Raw genomic sequence first — 20,094 nt, 5'->3', positions numbered from 1 at the left:
GAAAAAAAGCTGTATACATGGAAGAGGCCTGAAGACACTGGAAGATTTCAGATGGATTATATAATGGTAAGACAGGTTTAGGAACCAGATTTTAATTTGTAAGACATTTCCAGGGGCAGATGTTGACTCTGACCACAATTTATTGCTTATGAACTGTAGATTAAAACTAAAGGAACCTCAAAAAGGTGGCGTTTTGAGGAGATGGGACGTGGATAAACTGAAAGAACCAGGAGTAGAGGATTTCAGAGAGAGCGTTAGGAAACGATTGACAAGAACGGAGGAAAGAAATACAGCAGAGGAAGAATGGTAACCAGAAGGCAGTTATTAGAGTAGAGGGGCATGAAAGGGAAACAGTGGTTGAGAAGGGAGTGAAATAGTGCTGTAGGCTATCCATTATGTTATTCATTTTGTGTACTGAGCAAGTAGTAAACGAAACAAAAACTTTGGAGCAGGAATTAAAAGTCTAGGAGGAAGAAATAAAAGCTTTGAGGTTTGCCAATAACATTTTAATTCTGTCAGAGACAGGAAATTACTTGGAAGGGCAGCTGAATGGAACAGATAGTGTATTGAAAGAAGGACATAAGATGAACATCAACAAAAGCAAAACAAGGATAATGGAATGTAGTCAGATTAAATCAGGTAATGTCGAGGGTTGAAGTGGTAAATGAGTTTTGCTATTTGGAAAGCAAAATGACTGGTGATGGCCGAAATAGAGAGGATATAAAATGTAGACTGGCAATGGCAAGGAAAGTGTTTCTGAAAAACAGAAATTTGTTAACACTGAGTATAGACTTAAGTGTCAGAAGTCTTTTCAGAAAGTATTTGTATGGAGTTTAGCCATGTATGGAAGTGAAACATGGACGATAAATAGTTTAGACAAGAAAAGAATAGAAGCTTTGAAATGTCTTGCTACAGAAGAATGCTGAAGATTAGATGGGTAGGTCACATAACTAATGAGGAGGTATTGAACAGAATTGGGGAGAAGAGGAATTTGTGGCACTACTTGACTAGAAAAAGCGATTGTTTGGTAGGACACATTCTGAGGCATGAAGGGATCACCATTTTAGTATTGGAGGGAAGTGTGGGGGGTAAAAACCATAGAGGAAGACCAAGGGATGAACACACTAAGCAGATTCAGAAGGATGTAGGTTGCAGTAGTTACTCAGAGATGAAGAAGCTTGCACAGGAGAAGGTAGCATGGATACCTGCATCAAACCAGTCTCTGGACTGAAGACCATAACGACAACAAGGTGCAAAAATTGGCAATCGGCCCTTAATCATAAAAAGTGTGAGGTCATACAGATGATGCTACAAGGAACATCATTGTTACACGATAAATCAGTCAAATCTATAGGCCATCAATTTAACTAAATATCTACAACGTAGGAAAAGAGAGATTGTTACTTACTGTAAACAAAACATTTGAAGTTGGAGAAAGGCACAACCAAAAGACTTCCTCCTGGTGCTGCGTCTCTTAGCAGTCTAGCCCTGCACACTCCAGACAGCGTTCAACTCTCTCCCCTCCCATACACTACTATCCCTTCCCTTTCCCCATCCCCTTCAGACTGCTGCTTGCATCTCACATGATAGTTGCATTCCAGTCAGAGATGCTGGAGCTGACAGTTGTGTGTGCATCAGGTGTGCTCGCTTGCATGTGTGAAGGTGTGTCCCTCTCTCTTACTGATGAAGGCTGTAGTTTGTGTAGTTTACACTGTCAAAAGTTTTCAAACCTAAATATGCTATAAATGTAGATTTGCCATTCTTCAGTTTATATCCTACAATACAAAGTAGGTCCAATATTGCCTCTCATGTTCTTACATTTCTCCAGAACCCAAACTTGTACTTGTGCCTGTCGGTAACTTTACGTGTCTTCTTTATGGTGAGTAGCAATATGCCTTTTCCTACATTATTGATATTCCTACATGAAGTTTCCATTGTTCAACTAAATATTTAGGAATTATAATTACAAACATCTTAAGTTGGAAAGAACACACAGAATATGTTTTGGTAAAGACAAACTAAAGATTGCATTTTATTGGCAGAAGACTTAGAAAATGGAACAGATCTACTAAAGAGAGTGCCTACATTACACTTGACTGTCCTCTTTTCGGAGTAATGCTGTGCAGTCTGGGATCCTTACCAGATAAGATTAATGGAGTACATCGAGAAAATTCAAAACAAGACCAGCACATTTTGTATTAAGGGGTATACAGAAGAGAGTGACACTGACATGTTACAGGATTTGGAGTGAACATCATTAAAATGTTGTTTTGTTGTTGTCTTCAGTCCTGAGATTGGTTTGATGCAGCTCTCCATGCTACTCTATCCTGTGCAAGCTGCTTCATCTCCCAGTACCTACTGCAACCTACATCCTTCTGAATCTGCTTAGTGTACTCATCTCTCGGTCTCCCTCTACGATTTTTACCCTCCACGCTGCCCTCCAATGCTAAATTTGTGATCCCTTGATGCCTCAAAACATGTCCTACCAACCGATCCCTTCTTCTAGTCAAGTTGTGCCACAAACTTCTCTTCTCCCCAATCCTATTCAATACCTCCTCATTAGTTATGTAATCTACCCACCTAATCTTCAACATTCTTCTGTAACACCACATTTCGAAAGCTTCTATTCTCTTCTTGTCCAAACTAGTTATTGTCCATGTTTCACTTCCATACATGGCTACACTCCAAACAAATACTTTCATAAACGACTTCCTGATACATAAATCTATATTCGATGTTAACAAATTTCTCTTCTTGAGAAACGCTTTCCTTGCCATTGCCAGTCTACATTTTATATCCTCTCTACTTCGACCATCATCAGTTATTTTACTTCCTAAATAGCAAAACTCCTTTACTACTTTAAGTGTCTCATTTCCTAATCTAATTCCCTCAGCATCACCTGATTTAATTTGACTACATTCCATTATCCTCGTTTTGCTTTTGTTAATGTTCATCTTATATCCTCCCTTCAAGACACTGTCCATTCCGTTCAACTGCTCCTCCAAGTCCTTTGCTGTCTCTGACAGAATTACAATGTCATCGGCGAACCTCAAAGTTTTTACTTCGTCTCCATGAATTTTAATACCTACTCCAAATTTTTCTTTTGTTTCCTTTACTGCTTGCTCAATATACAGATTGAATAACATCGGGGAGAGGCTACAACCCTGTCTCACTCCTTTCCCAACCACTGCTTCCCTTTCATGCCCCTCGACTCTTATGACTGCCATCTGGTTTCTGTACAAATTGTAAATAGCCTTTCGCTCCCTGTATTTTACCCCTGCCACCTTTAGAATTTGAAAAAGAGTATTCCAGTCAACATTGTCAAAAGCTTTCTCTAAGTCTACAAATGCTAGAAACGTAGGTTTGCCTTTTCTTAATCTTTCTTCTAAGATAAGTCGTAAGGTCAGTATTGCCTCACGTGTTCCAACATTTCGACGGAATCCAAACTGATCCTCCCCGAGGTCTGCATCTACCAGTTTTTCCATTCGTCTGTAAAGAATTCGCATTAGTATTTTGCAGCCGTGGCTTATTAAACTGATAGTTCGGTAATTTTCACATCTGTCAGCACCTGCTTTCTTTGGGATTGGAATTATTATATTCTTCTTGAAGTCTGAGGGTATTTCGCCTGTCTCATACATCTTGCTCACCAGCTGGTAGAGTTTTGTCAGGACTGGTTGTCCCAAGGCCGTCAGTAGTTCTAATGGAATGTTGTCTACTCCGGGGGCCTTGTTTTAAAATAAAAATGTTTTTTGTTGCAGTGGAATCTTCTTGTAAAATTTCTGTTACCTACTTTCTCGTCGAAATGCAAAAATATTTTATTGATACCAGCCTACAGATGGAGAAATGATCATCGTAATAAAATAAGAGAAATCAGAGCTTGCATGGGAAGATATAGATGTTCGTTTTTTCCGCACTTTGTTTGAGATTGGAATAATAGAGAATTATTGTGAAGGTGGTTCAACGAACACTCTGCCAGGCACTTAACTATGATTTGCAGAGTATCCACGTAGATGTAGATGCAGAGGAGAGGTGTCAGAGAGAATGGGCTGGATGTGGATTGCGACCACACTGCGTGATCTGGCAGCCATTGCAGGAGATGGATTTCCATATTTGGAAAGAGAAGATGGTAGTTCGGACACTTAGGGGAGCTGCAAACATGGGTGTCATAACTGACAAGCTTTTGTTGACATCTGATCTATAATGGAGTGATCCCAGCCTCCATAAATAAGCTGTACACAGGGCTAGTTCGAAAGGACCCTGTTGAAAGTGGTGTACTGGACCCAGTATCTGCAAAGCTGAGCATGATGCCGAACAGTATGCCAGACTCCCATAATCAAGATGGGATTGTATCAGGGCTTTGTAAAGCTGCTGAAGGATCATGCGATCTACACCCTAGCTGGTGTTACTCAGGCAGCAAAATGTAATAAGCTGCAGCCACCACTTTGGCTTAAGCTGGCGAAGATGGGGAATCCATGTCAACCGAGAACCAAAGACTTACCCTAATAAGTGATAAGTCTCCAGTAGATTGAGCATTTGGTTGATGAGGTAAACTTCTGGTTGGGTGAATGGTACGACAGAGACAGAAGTGCATCACTCTAATCTTGGTGGCTGAAATCCGAAAGCCATGGCTGAGGGCCCATGTCAGCACCTTTCGAACGGTGCCTTGCAGTTGACATTCAGACCTCACCCACACTAGAGGAGCAATAGCAGAGGCAAAAGTTGCCAGTATGCAAGGACTGAGGACCCCACAGCTGTTTCAATATGATTGATGGCTACTAGAAAGAGAGGGGCACTCACTAGTAAACTCTGGGACTCCATTCTCTTATGCGGGGTACTGTGGAAAGCACCAACTTGAACCCAGAAAATATGGTGCGACAGGAAGTTTTGGATAAAAATCGGGAGAGCCTCCGGAGACACACTCGCACAAGGCAAAGAGGATGTGGTGTCGCCATGTAGTGTCAAAGCATTTGCAGGTTGAAGAAGTAGTCTATAACATGAAGACATCCGGCGGAAGTTGTTTGCATGGCATGCTCCAGGTAAAGCAGATAAGTAGCAGAACAGTCTTGGCAAAAACTACCCTGGGATGGAACCAGAAGATTCCCGAGACTCCAGGAGCCAACACAGCTGCCAGCAGACCATGGATTCAAGCAAATTGCAGAGAACATTGGTGAGACTAATTGGATGATAACTGTCCATCTCTAGAGAGTGCTTACTCAGTTTCAATACTGGAACAATGATGCTTTCTCAACAATGTAATGGGAGCTCACTAATATGTGCTTCATCATTTGGTTGTGGATGTGGTCTGGCCCTGGGACTATATCAGGGCAGTGGGCTAGGACGCTGGCAATTTCCTATTATCTGAATGGAACATTAAATGGCACCAGGTAGCATACAGTAAAGGAAAACTGCTTTTGTTCCACACACTGTTGTAGGACATGAAAGGCAGGTAGATCATTCTCAGATGCTAAGGCTCGAGCATAATGCAGAGGAAAATGTTCAGCAACGGCATCTGGGTTAGTCTAGAAAGGGCCATTAAGGATAATACCAGGTACATCTGCAGGTGTCTGGTATCCATAGAGACATCTTATGTTTGCCCAAACTTGCGAAAAAGAGGTAAGTGGTGCAATGGTTGAGATGTATTGTTCCCAGCACTCTCACTTCCATTGTTGTATTTGGTGGCCAGCTCAGATACGGAGCTGCTTAAAGGCAATGACGTGCTCCATCAATGGGTGTAACTTATGGTGTTGGAGAGCCCACATATAGTCTCTAATTGCCTCTGTGATTTCTGATGACTGCTATGTTACTGTCTTTGTCGAGGTGAGCCCGAAACGGGGGGTTGCTAAATCAACTGCCGAAACAATGATTGTAGTTCTATACTGGACTGTCTCGTTGATATCTCCATGAGGTGGGGAGCCAAGAGTGACAGCAGAGGAGAATACACCCCAGTCAGAATTTTTGTAAGCCCATCTGAGTCAACATCCAAGTAAGTACACTAGGGGAGGGGCAGGAAGATTGGGAAGGGGTCACCATCACACAGGTCATCATGGACTCCCAGTGGACGGATGGGAGAAGACATGAGCTGCAGATGGAAAGGTCAATGTCCGGAAAGTTCTGTGTGCCACAAAAAAGTGTGTGGGAGCACTAGCTTTCAAGAGGCAACAGTCAAGTTGTGCCAGTAAGTTTTCGACATCTTTACCATGGTCAGGGATGGTGGTTCCATCCCACAAGGTGTTATGGGCATTGATATCACCCACGACCAGGAAAGGTAGGGTCGCCGACAAACCAATGCAAACAATATGTTCCGAGACACTCCTCCATCGGGAGGAAGGTAAATATTGTGGATGGTAATATCTTGAAATGCCCTTACCCAAATAGCCACAGCCTCAAGAAGGTGTATTAAGGCACACAAGTTCGCTATGTGAAGTGTTCAGAAAAAGCACGTGGAACCCCAACCGACACCCTGTCATTGGGAGAACAATTCTTATAATATGCTCAGTACTGACAAAGAGCTAGGGTCTGCATTGCTGGAAATCAAGTCTCCTGAAGTGCAATGAGTAAGGCGAGGGAAGTGCTTGAAAGATGTTGGAGCTCTGCCTGGTGGTGGTGGTGGTGGTGGTGGTGGTGGTGGTGGTGGTGGTGGTGGTGGTGGAGGGAGGGGGGGGGGGGGGGGGGGAAGACTACTGGAATCTCCGCCTCAGCCACAAAAATGGAACAGGTGGGGTTTGATGGCCACCAGAATGTCAATCTTCTTAGAGGACTACTCAATTGATTGAGTGATTGATTGAGAGAAGTTATGGGACCAAAAGCCGAAGCCATAAGTCCCATGATTCTGCAGTGAGTCACAGAAGAAAGAGGGTGTGCGAAAAGTGGACGAGTCCAGTCAGGGGAGTCAAAATATAAAATAATGAACAGTAAAACATACAGTAAAGGCAAAACAGGTGAGACCAAATCAAAAAACTGGGAAAAAAGGGGGAGGGGGTGGCCATGGTGTCACAGACCGAGAAGATTGTAGAAGTCCTAACTACAACCAGACCACCCCTGCTCCAAGACTGAAGGAGAACCTTATATCTGGAAATAACAACCACTGTCATGGAGGAAGCTGAGGACCAGTTCAACCATCCGTGGATTGTCTGCCTATATTAAATTTAAGGAATTGGGAAGACTACACTTAACACAAAGTGCCAACAGAAGGGGACATTCCAGCAATGTGAGATATTGTCAGTCTGGCTCCACAACCACATTGTGGGGGTGGGCAGTTCCGTAGGAGGAAACAATGGGCAAACTGGGTACGATCAATGTGTAAACAGCATACAACCATGGACTCCTTTCGAGAGGAGTGGAAGAAAGAGTGCCAAACTTCAGTAGACCCCTTGATTGTGCAGAATTTATTACGAGCAGAAGTGTTCCAAATGGATAGCAGAGACCAAAGGGTGACGAGAGTAGCACCAGTCAATAGCCTGCAGGCTGCTCATGGAGTCTGAACAAATTAAAACACTGTGGAGGGAAGCCTGAGAAACAAAAAGGAGAGTCCCGTGAATGGCTAGAAGCTCTGCTGTGAACATGCTACATGATTCTGGCAATAAATGCTGTTCGAAGCCAGTAGTCTCCTACCTTACTGATAGTCTTAAAACCATCAGTATAAAAGATGGTGGCACCCAGGAACTGTGCAAGAATGGTACAGACAAGACGCTGGAAAGCCATATGAATGATGTAGATCCGCAGTTGGACTCATGACAGGAAATGGGGGTAAGTATCTGCTTCTCCGGCCAAATGGTCAGCCAGTTCATTCCCTGGGATGGCACCCGGGGCCATGGAACAGATCAGTCTTAATCAATGGACTAGGCACCATCCACGGGGAGGGGGACTGTATGGAGGAAAAACACGGAGTGCAGTCCAATGAGATGAGATGGAGGTGCCAACAGGGGAAAGTGAGACACATGCCAACCAGCAATCCCACCTACGGGTGGGAGAAAAGTGGAAGCCATGGGCAGTGGCTCATGCACAGGCCTGTCGGATGGCGCCTTGGAGTTCGAGCTCAGCAGACGCTACTGAGTGGGAGCGTCGATGTACAATGCCAGGGTAACCAGAGGCCCAACTGAGGTCACAAGCCCCTTGACGGTACTGAGGAAGAGCGTGATACTTAGCACAGAGCCCTGTGTGATAGAATTCTCCTGAATCTGAGAGGCAGTGAGTGACATACCAACTCTAACCCGGAAAAACCGGGATAAAAACTCAGACAAAAATCTGAAGGGGACCACAGAAGCCCAAGTCATGAAGGGTAACTAAAATGCGATGGCGGCAAGCCATTTCATATGCCTTATGTAGAGGTTATTTGGGGGAAGAGATCAAACAGCAAGGTCATCGGTCTCATCGGATTAGGGAAGGACGGGGAAGGAAGTCGGCCGTGCCCTTTGAAAGGAACCATCCCAGCATTTGCCTCGAGCGATTTAGGGAAATCATGGAAAACCTAAATCAGGATGGCTGGACTCGAGATTGAACCGTCCTCCTCCCGAATGATAGTCCAGTGAACTTATGTAGGCCAAAGAAGACAGCGACAAGATGTTGGCGGTAAGTAAAAACCTGTCTGATGGCTGATTCCAATCAGAGTAAATAGTTAGTTGGAGATCACCCTGCCTGGAAGTCACACTGACACAGTGACAAAAGGAGCCAAGATTCGAGAACCAACATTATCTGAGGTTGACCATCCTTTCGAGCTATTGCTTCCACGTTGGCACATAGGGGGATCCAGTCACTAATGACACTGAAGCAAACCAAAGTGCAAACAGCACCAGATGCTACCCTAGGGCCAGCACAGTTCAGATAGAGCACCCAATAACCATGAAAATTTGGAGAATGGTATCACGGAAATGCATTTCTTGAAGAACAAGATAGAACGCGGAATAAGAGGAGACAAGATGTTGCATTTCCGGTAGGTGAAGTTAGTATCAGTTGCAATTACAATGGATGATCATGTGGTGCGAATCCATGATAAACATGAAGAAGCCAAGGGGGTCAGGTCACTCTGTCAGTAGTTGTCACTGACAAGGATGGGGTGACATCCATAAATAAGACGTGAGACTCCGGTTATGAGGGGGGAGATGACACCTCCGAGGGCACCTTATCTTGGGATTTCTTCTTCTTCTTCTTCTTCTTCTTCTTCTCCTTCTCCTCCTCCTCCTCCTCTTTCTGAGGTGGAGGAGGGCAGGGCACAGGGCTAGTACAGGCTTCTGTAAGATCAGGAACCGAGAGGAAGTGGACGACCTTGGGGCACACAGATGATATTCCTTGTGGACAAGTGATGGTAACAGTCTTCTGGCCTGAGAGATGCCAAGGCGAGGGGTCCTGGGAGGGAGCCTGATCGCCGGCAGATTCTGAAGTAGGGAGGCACTTCTTCGGCCAGCGAGGGAGAGCGGCTCCCTGACAGGAGGTCGTGGGAACTGTAGGGGAGAGGGGCAGGTTGAGGGATAAGGAAGAAAGGAAGTAACAGAGGCAAAGGTTGAAGATAGTGACACTGGATGGAGTCTCTCTACTTTTGGGAAGCCTCAGCATAAGAAAGGCGATCCAGGGACTTCTAATCTTGGATCTTCTTTCCTCTCTTTTTAAGACGGGCAATCTGGCGAGCAAGAGGGGTGGCAGTCAGCACAATTGACACACACAGGCAGCGGAACACAGGAGCTTCCATCATGGAGTGGGTGGCCATGGTCATCATGAGAAGGGTCCGTCGTACAGCAGGAAGACATATTCTCAAAACACAAGAAATGCATAAGTGGAGGGATGTACAGCCTTCATGTAAAATCTAACACACAACCTTGACCTCCTCTGGGAGGGTATCCCCCTCGAAAGCCAGAATGAAGGCGCCAGTATCGGTGTCGTTATCTTTGCAACCCTTCCCTATACGCCGAACAAAATGAACACCATGCCACTCCAGATTAGCCTGGAGTTCCTCTCAGTTTGCAGGATGAGGTCTCTATGAAAAATTACTGCCTGGACCATATTCAGAGATTGGTGAGGGTGACAGACATCAGGACATTGCCAAGACAAACACAGGCATGAAGAGCTGCAGATTGGGTGGAAGAAGCAGCTCTGATCAACAGGGAGACTGACCGCATCTTACCGAGAGACTAGTCTCCACCAAACTTGTCCTCAATATTTTCCATGAAAAACAATGGCTTTGTGGTGGTGAATGTGTTCCCATTCATCCTAGTACAGAGGAGGTAACAGGGAAAGGGATTCATCTCAAGATAGTGAGGCTGGCCATCCTCCCATGCTGAAGCCAGGGAAGGGGAGGTTACGGGGTCACACAAAGCAGCATTCAAGGATCCTTCACCATTTGAAGAGACGGCCATTTGAGAATGGCCAGATTTTTTGTTGCTTGATATGCTTCATGCACCAAACATCTGCCCTGATACCACCCACTCTGACTAGGGGCTCTCGCCATGGGCACCACCCAGAAATAGAAAGGACTGTCTGGCACAGCGAGCGTTGCTGGGAGTTCCGAAGAGGATAAGCAACCACTCCTTGGCGCACATGGGGAGGGAACAGCTCAGGTATCATTAGTGTGATCCCTGTGTTGTCAGGGGCCTCAGCTATAAGGGTACATAACAGTTCCAATACACTGACTGTCTACTGATGCTGGTAACCTAGCAGGGTGTAAGGGGGGCTACAGTGGGGAAGGAAGGGGTGGGGGACAGAGGAATCCACACCATAGATGCTAGAGAGAAAGTTCTTCCCCATATGGCTCACAGTAAAAAAAGGACATTTTGAAGTGGAGTGGGGACCTAAATGCCAAAAAGGATGAAAGAACAAGCAAAAGTAACAAAATTGCAACCAATACAGGAAACCAGGTGGATAGCCAGGCTCTCTTCTTGGTAAGAAAAGCTGGAAGGGACCAATGTCCCTGGAGGGTGGGAAGCCATCTAAACCAAAGTAAGCGGTTTTTTTTTTTTTTTTTTTTTTTTTTTTTTTTTTTTTTTTTTTTTTTTTTTTTTTTGTGCACATCTACAATGGTCATTAGCGCCCTGACTAATTTAGCAATGTACCGCGAGGCACACGGTTAAAACAGCAACTAAAAGGGACAACACTATAAAAGACGTATTAACAGGCATAGGATTAAAAAACTACAGCATAATCAAACGTCCTTAGACAGGTGTGTCAAGTTGATAAAACGAAGAATGCGAGCAGCAGCTCCTGGGTCCAGGCATGGCATCCAGAGTACATGGCAGGCCAAGATCAAGACGCAGCGTAGTAAAATCCGGACAGGACGTTAAAATGTGGCGGACCGTCAGCAATTGCCCACATGGACAGAACGGCACCGGCGCTGCCGTCAGCAGATGGCGATGGCTGAACTGGCGGTGTCCAATTCGTAGCCGGGCCAAAACGACCTCCTCCCGCCGAGAAGGGATTTCAAGGCCCGAAGCTTGTTGTCCCAAAGTGCAGCCCAATCGGCATGCCACAGCGATAAAATGCGCAGACAAATGACTGTGCTACAATCTGATGAAGGGACACAACAAGAAGCCGTCCGAGGCTAGATGACCGCAGCCTTCGCCGCGGAATCTGCAGCTTCGTTCCCAGGGATACGGACATGGCCAGGAACCCACATAAAGCTAACTGGAGACCCGTTGTCCACTAGCTGCTGAAGAGAGCGTTGGATCCGGTGCACGAAAGGGTGAACCAGATACGGATCACTGAGGCTCTGGATGGCGCTCAGAGAATCGGAGCAGATGTAAAGAACAGCCTGGTAGAGGGCAAAGAGCTCAGCTGTGAAGACCGAACAATGGCCATGTAGCTGGTATTTGAAACTTTGTGCCCCGACAATAAAAGAACACCCGACCCCATCATTGGTCTTAGAGCCATCTGTACAAATAAAGGTCATATTAATGAACTTCGAACGAAGTTCGACAAAACGGAAGTGGTATACTGAACAGGGGGTAACCTCCTTTGGGAGCGAGCTGAGGTCAAGGTGAACGCGAACCTGAGCCTGGAGCCAAGGTGGCGTGTGGCTCTCGCCCACTCTAAAGGTTGCAGGGAGTGAAAAATCAAGGTGTTGAAGGAGGCGACGAAAGCGAACTCTAGGGGGTAACAGGGCAGAGACATACAACCCGTATTGACGGTTGAGAGTTGTCAAAAAAGGAACTATACGATGGGTGGTTGGGCATTGACGGAAGCCGACAGGCGTAACGACAAAGCAGTATATCACGCCGGTAGGTGAGTGGCAATTCACCGGCTTCAGCATGAAGACTCACGACGGGACTAGTATAAAACGCTCCGATCGCAAGCCGTAAACCCCGATGTTGTATGGAGTTGAGGCGGCGTAAGAGAGACGGCCGTGCAAAGGAGTATACAAAGCACCCATAATCCAGCTTGGAGCGGACGATCGACCAATATAGGCGAAGTTGGACGGTTTGATCCGCTCCCCACGACGTGCCACTGAGAACACGGAGGACATTTAGAGAACGGGTACAACGGGCAGGCAAATATGACACATGTGGAGACCAACTAAGTTTCCTGTCAAATGTAAGACCTAAAAATTTTGTTGTCTCCACGAATGGGAGAGCAACGGGGCCGAGTTGTAAGGACAGTGGGAGAAACTCTTTGTAGCGCCAGAAATTTATACAGACCGTTTTCTCGGCAGAAAAACGGAAGCCATTGGCGAAACTCAAGGAGTAAAGACGGTCAAGAGAACGCTGAAGACAGCGCTCCAGGAAACATGTACGCTGCGCACTGCAATAGATGGTAAAATCGTCCACGAAAAGGGAGCCTGATACACCATCTGGGAGGCAATCCATTATTGGATTGATCGCTATTGCAAAGAGAGCGATGCTCAAAACGGAGCCCTGTGGCATCCCATTTTCCTGGCGAAAGGAGTCTGACAGGACAGAACCCACACGTACCCTGAACTGTCGATCCATTAAAAAGGAACAAATAAAAAGAGGGAGGCGACCACGAAAGCCCCATGTATGCATGGTGCGGAGAATGCCCGCCTCCAACAGGTGTCGTAAGCCTTCTCCAAATCAAAGAACACAGCCACGGTCGGGTGCTTCCGCAAGAAGTTATTCATAATGAAGGTCGACAAGGTAACCAGATGGTCAACAGCAGAGCAGCGCCTACGAAATCCACATTGTACATTGGTAAGTAGGCGTCGAGATTCGAGCAGCCAAACCAAACGAGAGTTAACCATTCGCTCCATCACCTTACAGACACAGCTGGTAAGCGAGATGGGTCGCTAACTGGAAGGCAAGTGCTTGTCCTTCCCCGGCTTAGGAATCGGTACAACAATAGACTCGCGCCAGCATACGGGAACATGTCCCTCAATCCAGATGCGATTGTAAGTACGAAGAAGGAAACCTTTACCCGCAGGAGAAAGGTTCTTCAGCATCTGAATATGAATAGAATCAGGCCCCGGAGCGGAGGACCATGACCGGGCAAGTGCATTTTCGAGTTCCCGCATGGTGAATGGGGCATTGTAGTTTTCACAATTCGAGGAGTGGAAATTAGGTGGCCAAGCCTCCTCTGCCTGTTTTCGGAGGAGGAAGGCAGGGGCGGGGTTGGGGGGAGGGGGGGGGGGGGGGGGAAATGAGTGGAGCTCGAAACCTCTGCGAAAAAGCGGCCGAAGGCATTGGAGGCACCCTCAGGGGCCACAAGGACGTCATTCGCGACCGTCAAGCCAGAAACTGGTGAGTGGGCCTTAGTGCCAGATAGCCGGCGCAGGCTACCCCAGACAACAGAAGAAGGAGTAAAACTGTTGAAGGTGCTTGTGAAAGCAGCCCAGCTGGCTTTCTTGCTTTCTTTAAAAATACGACGACACTGCGCACGTAATCGTTTATAATTGATACAATTCGCCACTGTAGGGTGGCGTTTAAAGGTGCGTAAAGCACGTCGATGAGCACATAAGGTGTCTCTACATGCTGCGGTCCACCAGGGGACCGGTACGCGGCGTGGAGAAGAAGTAGTGTGAGGGATGGAATATTCAGCAGCAGTGAGAATGACTTCCGTGAGGTGTGCGGCCTGACTATCGCAGCTTGTGAAGGTCGCCCTGGAAGAGAAGAGCCCCCAGTCTGCTTTGGAGATGTTCCAACTAGTTGAGCACGGAGAGGGGGTATGATGCAGGAGATGGATAACACACGGGAAGTGGTCGCTCAAATATGTATCAGAAAGCGCATACCACTCAAACCGGCGTGCAAGTTGGGTGGTACATACAGAAACGTCTAAATGGGAATAGGTGTGAGAGGTGTCAAAGGAAAGTAGGGGCGACAGTATTGAGGCAGACAAGATTGAGCTGGTTGAAAACGTCTGCTAACAGGGAGCCCCTCGGACAGGATGCTGGAGAGCCCCAAAGAGGATGGTGAGCATTGAAGTCTCCAGTTAACAAAAATGGTGCAGGGAGCTGAGCAATAATTTGCAGCATGTCTGCCCTGGTAACGGCAGACGACGATGGAGTGTAAACGGTACAGATGGAAAATGTAAAAGTGGGGAGAATAATGCGGACGGCAATTGCCTGCAGGCCGGTGTGCAATGTGATGGGATCATAGAAGATATCATCCCGGACCAGCAACATAGCCCCTCCATGAGCCGGAATACCTGCCACAGGGGGTAAGTCAAAACGCTCAGAAGTGTAGTGTGCGAAGGCAATTTGATCGCATGGGCCAAAGTAAGTGTGAAGGAAGTAGCAAGAGGGCATCTCCCAACCATCAGAGGGGCAGGCATCCATTGTTGAGTGATCCTGAGGACCCACCATAGGAGATGTAAAGGGCAGGACTTCCATCATCAAAGAGGGTGATGTCTTCGTAGCTGTAGCATATGACACCGTTTGACACGATGGCTGAAACTGCTTGTACTACTTCTTGGCCTCTTGATAAGTTAGTTTGTCCAGAGTCTTGCATTCTTGTATTTTCTTCTGTCTCTGTAGAACAGTGTGATCTGGTGAGTAGGGACAATGGTGCTTTCCATAAATGACACAGACTGGAGAGGGGCACAAGGAGTGTTTGCGGGCAGCACTCAACCACCATCTCTACAGATGGGGCTAACGCTACAAAGTGAAGACATGTGCCTGAATTCCAAGCACTTTGTAAGCATCACATGGAGGGGTGGGTCCCACATCGCATTGGTATACAATCGGCTAGACCTTTCCAGGCAATGAATCACCCTTAAAGATCAAGATGAAGTCACTGGTAGCAACCTTATTGTCCTTTGGCCCCTTAGATATATGACAGACAAAGTACACACACCATCACTCCAAGTTGGCACGTAGCTCATCATCAGATGGCAAGAGCAGGTCTCAATGGAAAATGATGCCCTGATTACTATGGGGAGTGACTGTCAACAGTATGTGACTCAGCTTCTTACAAGAAAGGGGCAGGGGATGCTATTTTGATCAAAATTGACTCACTTTACATTTTAGAAACGGTTGCCAATTTCACAAACTCGTCATCTTAGTTCTCCACAAAGAATAAGGGCTTTTGTGGCCAAAATAGAATCACCGCCAGTTGTGCCAACCAAGTAGTGCGGGGAATACTTCTGTGCTTTCCACTTAGCTGTATGTTTCTCCTACAGCGCATCCATGGCAGGGAACATTTTAGGGTCGTATCTCTCTGCATTAAAAGATGACTTTCCTTCCACAGAGAATGCTGGGGCCATATGATACCAGCCGGAGATAGCTTCATATGCAGCTCATCTGCCATGGTGCCACCCACTCCAAATGAGGGCTCTCCCCATGGGTGCTATCCAGCCGCAGCAACAGCTGACTTGCCAGTAATCCGTTGCTTGGAGTCCCTGTCCCCAGACACAATGAGCTCATACTCCTTCACATATATTGAGAGTTTTCACTTCAGGCACCAACACTGCAATCCGGGCATGGTCAGGTGTATAACTCTGCAGGTACATGACAGCCACCTGCCACAATGGGTTGGCTACCTTGCTGGGTTAGGGGTGTAGTATGCCATTAAAGGGAAGGGTGTGACGATGGAAAGCAAAAAGGTGGAGCATACACTAAACTGGGCCAACTTCCCTGTATAGCCCATACTTCTTGAGAATTCTGAAAATCCAACAATGGCGACCATGTGTTGATTTAATGAAAAATAGAAAATGATGGAAGTGGAATCTCGAGTCCCAAATCACGTCTGCCCAAGAAAACCGTCCAATGGAGAGGCAACGGGAAAAGGGATAGTGGCAGTATAAGCTTTCAACATGGAAAGAAAGTAATGCTGCAAAGCCTGGGAGCACCTTGTAGCCAAGCACATACCCACAAAAGAGTTTTGAGCCACCTGGGAGGTGGTGGAACTGTCATTTGTACTCAGATGATTCGTGTGAAAAGGTATCCAACGTGATTATGGCTGCACAATGGGAATCAAACAACTTTGAATAACTAATGGTAGGTGTTGGAGCTAGAGACATGGGACATTCAATTTCAGAAACTGTTGGCCATTTCATTATACCGAGATACAGTGTCAGGAGTGTGCTGAGAATAGCAAATATCAGGCATTCCCTTTCACCACAGACCACGTGGCCGATCACCTTCACCTAACAACTGAGAGCAGCAGCGTTTGCACAGACTTGTCAGTGCTAACAGACAAGCAACATTGTGTGAAATGCCGGGCAAAAGGGACTCACACACAATATTAAGATGTAGCCCATGACTTGTCACCTCAGTGTGTTTTGCACATTAGGTGAAATAGTTGTGCCATGGCCGGCTATCCAAAGGGTCTCAATAATTCTGAGATAATGTGGTCTGCTCCAAACAGGGGCAACAAATTTATCAGACAGACGTATGTGCTGCCTGCAATGAAATATCCTTCCTAGATGCCTAGAAAATGGTAGCATGAAATTTATGCTCACCTGATTTCGGAAAGAAACAGCTGATGGGAGCTGAAATAAGTGCTACTGACCCAGAACACTGCACAGTTCAATATACTGTATGATCAAAAAGTGGAGACTGTGATTTACGAGATGTCTGCCAATGGAATTAAATGAAAACTACATAAACTTCAAATTTTACTTTCTTTTTGATAAGTTAATATACTTTTATATAATTAGGTTTATGATTCTTGTGGTGATTTGTCTCTCAAGCTGAAAGCTTGCGCTTCCATTATACATCAGTTTTAATGTAATCAGGTTTTCAAGTGACTAATGTTATACATGTGGTTGAGCTATATTATTTTCTTATATTGTTACATAACAAACTGCATACCCCTCTTCCACTAGGTTACGTATAAAATTAAAGAAACCTTAACCATATTTATTTTACTATAACAAAGTTTTCTTCTTTACTGGTTTAAAACATAAGCATTAGATGCACAATGTTTCCTTCTAAACATAAGAAACACGCACTAAGACTTTTAATTTCTTCACTAGTATCCTGATGTAAACTACATTCATTTGCAGAATGGACAAAAATTGCTGTCAACTTATCTCAAATAACAATAACAAAAATCACAATAGATATGGATATAGATTTACTTTTCATTGCAATTGATCTGTAGCGAGGAGATCCCCTGGGATGTGGTACATGTTAGGAAACAAGAATACATAATATTTATTTACAAAATAACAGATGTGCTAATGTGCTTTCCACACATTCCAAAGGAAATTGCGCTTGTGGATGTAGAATTATTTAAAAAATTCTTAAGCATATTTACCTTTACAAGGATATAACACCTGCCACAAGATATAAAGGGTCCCATACACTTAGGTGCAGATAATAATTTTGTGGCTACTTTACTCACATATCATCAAATAAAAAAACTAAATAAAATATATTTTGCAATACTTATTTACAATGGTCAGATTACTGCACAGGATTTGTCCTGAAGTCAAGAGTGTACGCAATGTTCATGTTATGTGATATTACTAATAACATATGCATCAAGCGGCTCTGCTACGAAATTCACCAACGAATACAATGAATTTGGTCACCAGTAAATCTTTAGAACTCTTCTCAAACTGAGCTTTATTGTTAGCTAGTTAAGATTTTCATGGCTGCTGGCATGCTATTGAAAATGTGTATTGCTGAATAGTGGACACCTTTCTGAATCACTGTTAAGTGACTTTAAATCTTTATGAAATTTATTCTTCTTTCTAGTAATTACGACATGAACTGAGCTGTTGACCAAACTACTATTAAACGTAGTAACAGGGGATTTTGCAACAGAGAAAAACCAAGTACAATGAATACGCAACCAAAGTGGAAGGAAGCTAGCTTAACACGAGACATCTTCATACATAAAAGGCACGATTACAAATACCCGTTTGAATTGGAAATATCACCCAGCCATAACATTTAATCCCTTGTAATGAATCTTCACAATTGAGTCACATGTAAACATTCACAAAACTGGTTGATTTACAATCACGATTTATTAATGGAGAACAACATCCTAAGTGGCTATACAACTATTTTAAAATAAAATGTAATATCATACCTCTTCATTGTATAGTTTACTCAGTTCTTTCTTGATAGGGTCTATGAGCTGAATTTGCCCAGTGGAGAAACCGATTACCAGGGAAACACTGTCGGGTGTCATTGTAACGACGTTAAAATCGTGGCACGTTGGGTTTGTTCCTTTATACATCTTCTTATCTACCGGCTTCGTGAGATCTGCTGCCTACAATCCAATTTCATTCAGTAAATTAGAAAGAACAGTAGATAATCTACAGGACCAAACATATCGTTAGGTTATGTTGATCGCCGTTTTAAGTTTACAAATTACTAGCAGCTACGAAATGACTTTGAAGTGCCTATATCGAGGAATAATGTGAATAACCTAAAGTATATTTATTGTCTTACCTTTTTAACACCTTTATAAACATAAACATAAAGTTCCCTGCCAAAATTGAAACAAATCCTGTCACCGTTGCCACTTGGATCAGGCAACGTAACAAACGACACACGAACAGCAGCATTGCCTTGATTGTTGGTATAACCGACCCTGGTGGGTCTTGAATATTCCGAAAGGGTCATCAATCTGTAAGTTCCTTCCCTTGTTATAAACTGTGTTTTTAACTCATCCTTTCCCCCACCATCTTGCACCGCCATTTTCATTCACCGCAGATTTTGGCAGTGGGGATAGCCATTCGATTCATCGTTGGTCGACAGTTGAACTTGTCTGCTAAATTACGACAGAAAATGTGACTGTCTTTGTTGACATTGTGTAAAGTTGTTGTACCACGTGAGTTTTAAGGTTATGGGTCGTGGGAGGCACAAAGGTTCTTTTAACAAGAAGCGTGGTTCTCACCGAAGAAAGAAGTCTTTTTCCGAAAAGCATTTAAAAACATGTTCGTCTGAGATTGTTACCTACGATACAAACAGCAAAAAACGGATAAACCACATTGCAGAAAGAAATGTTTCTTATGCGAAGACGAAGAAAAGTGTCAGATCTGAAGACTTAAATATTGACAGTGGTTCAAGTGAGGAAGAAAATGATTACAGGCAACTACTTTCAACATTGAACGAAGTGAGTAATGCAGAAAGATTAGCAGTAGGAAGTGATGATGAGTTCATTAGTTCTGAGGAGGAAGGAACTCAGGAGAGCTCTCTCCCTGGCAGGGAAGTTTTCCCAAACAAGAACATAGCTTCCAGCCAAATCACGGATCTAGAGAGGAAACGCCCAGGCGACATTCCAAGCATCCAAAACGCAAATGAGGTAAACATGCCCTTTAGTGCTCTTACATAAAATTTATTGTGCACGGTGTTTTACCCAGTGATGAGTATTTAAAAACGATTAAACTCATTGCCTAGGACTGAGTAACTCTTGTTTCACTTGTTATATATATGGTAATAATGAGTGAAGGATTAGAAATTGTTGAGAGAACTTAAAGATTCATCCTTAAATATCACTGCCGGTTTTCCATCTCATTTTGGATGCTCTCGAAAGGAGGAGCATCAATGTTCAGCAATTATGCTTGCCTATACTATTTGAATTTTTTTTTCTTGAATGCTACTGTGCTTTTCTTGATAAACATGAAGTTTCTTACCACAACTGAAACAAATCCACAAATCGCCATTGCTACCTGGCTAAGGTTACATGACAAACAAAGTATTATCATCAACATTGCCTTGATTGTTGTAATAACAAAAACAAGTCACACCGCACATGTATGCTG

At 44.7% G+C, this 20,094-nt stretch overlaps 2 protein-coding genes across 4 annotated transcripts in view; one reads left to right on the top strand and one right to left on the bottom strand.

The window, feature by feature from the left end:
- The window catches only part of LOC126347901 (WD repeat-containing protein 20), a 66,695-nt gene extending 47,588 nt beyond the window's left edge, over window positions 1-19,107 (bottom strand). For both annotated transcript variants that reach the window (XM_050002310.1, XM_050002311.1), the window contains exons 1-2: window positions 18,779-19,107; window positions 18,414-18,596 (exon numbers count right to left, since the gene is read on the bottom strand). In XM_050002310.1, the coding sequence (XP_049858267.1) occupies window positions 18,414-18,596; window positions 18,779-19,033 (438 nt within the window). In that variant the 5' untranslated portion in view covers window positions 19,034-19,107. The remainder of the gene's footprint in view (window positions 1-18,413; window positions 18,597-18,778) is intronic.
- Window positions 19,085-20,094, top strand: part of LOC126347880 (U3 small nucleolar RNA-associated protein 25 homolog) — a 60,972-nt gene continuing 59,962 nt past the window's right edge. Inside the window, exon 1 of one of the 2 annotated variants that reach the window (XR_007565171.1) lies at window positions 19,085-19,634. Coding sequence is in view for 1 of the 2 variants with exons in the window: in XM_050002309.1 (XP_049858266.1) it covers window positions 19,176-19,634 (459 nt within the window). In the remaining variant the exon portion in view is untranslated. The remainder of the gene's footprint in view (window positions 19,635-20,094) is intronic. The other variant, XM_050002309.1, reaches the window with a different exon arrangement.

This window comes from Schistocerca gregaria, chromosome 1, assembly GCF_023897955.1.
Source record: "Schistocerca gregaria isolate iqSchGreg1 chromosome 1, iqSchGreg1.2, whole genome shotgun sequence".
Classification (NCBI taxonomy): Eukaryota; Metazoa; Arthropoda; class Insecta; order Orthoptera; family Acrididae; genus Schistocerca; species Schistocerca gregaria.
This window is presented reverse-complemented; position numbering and strand designations above follow the sequence as displayed.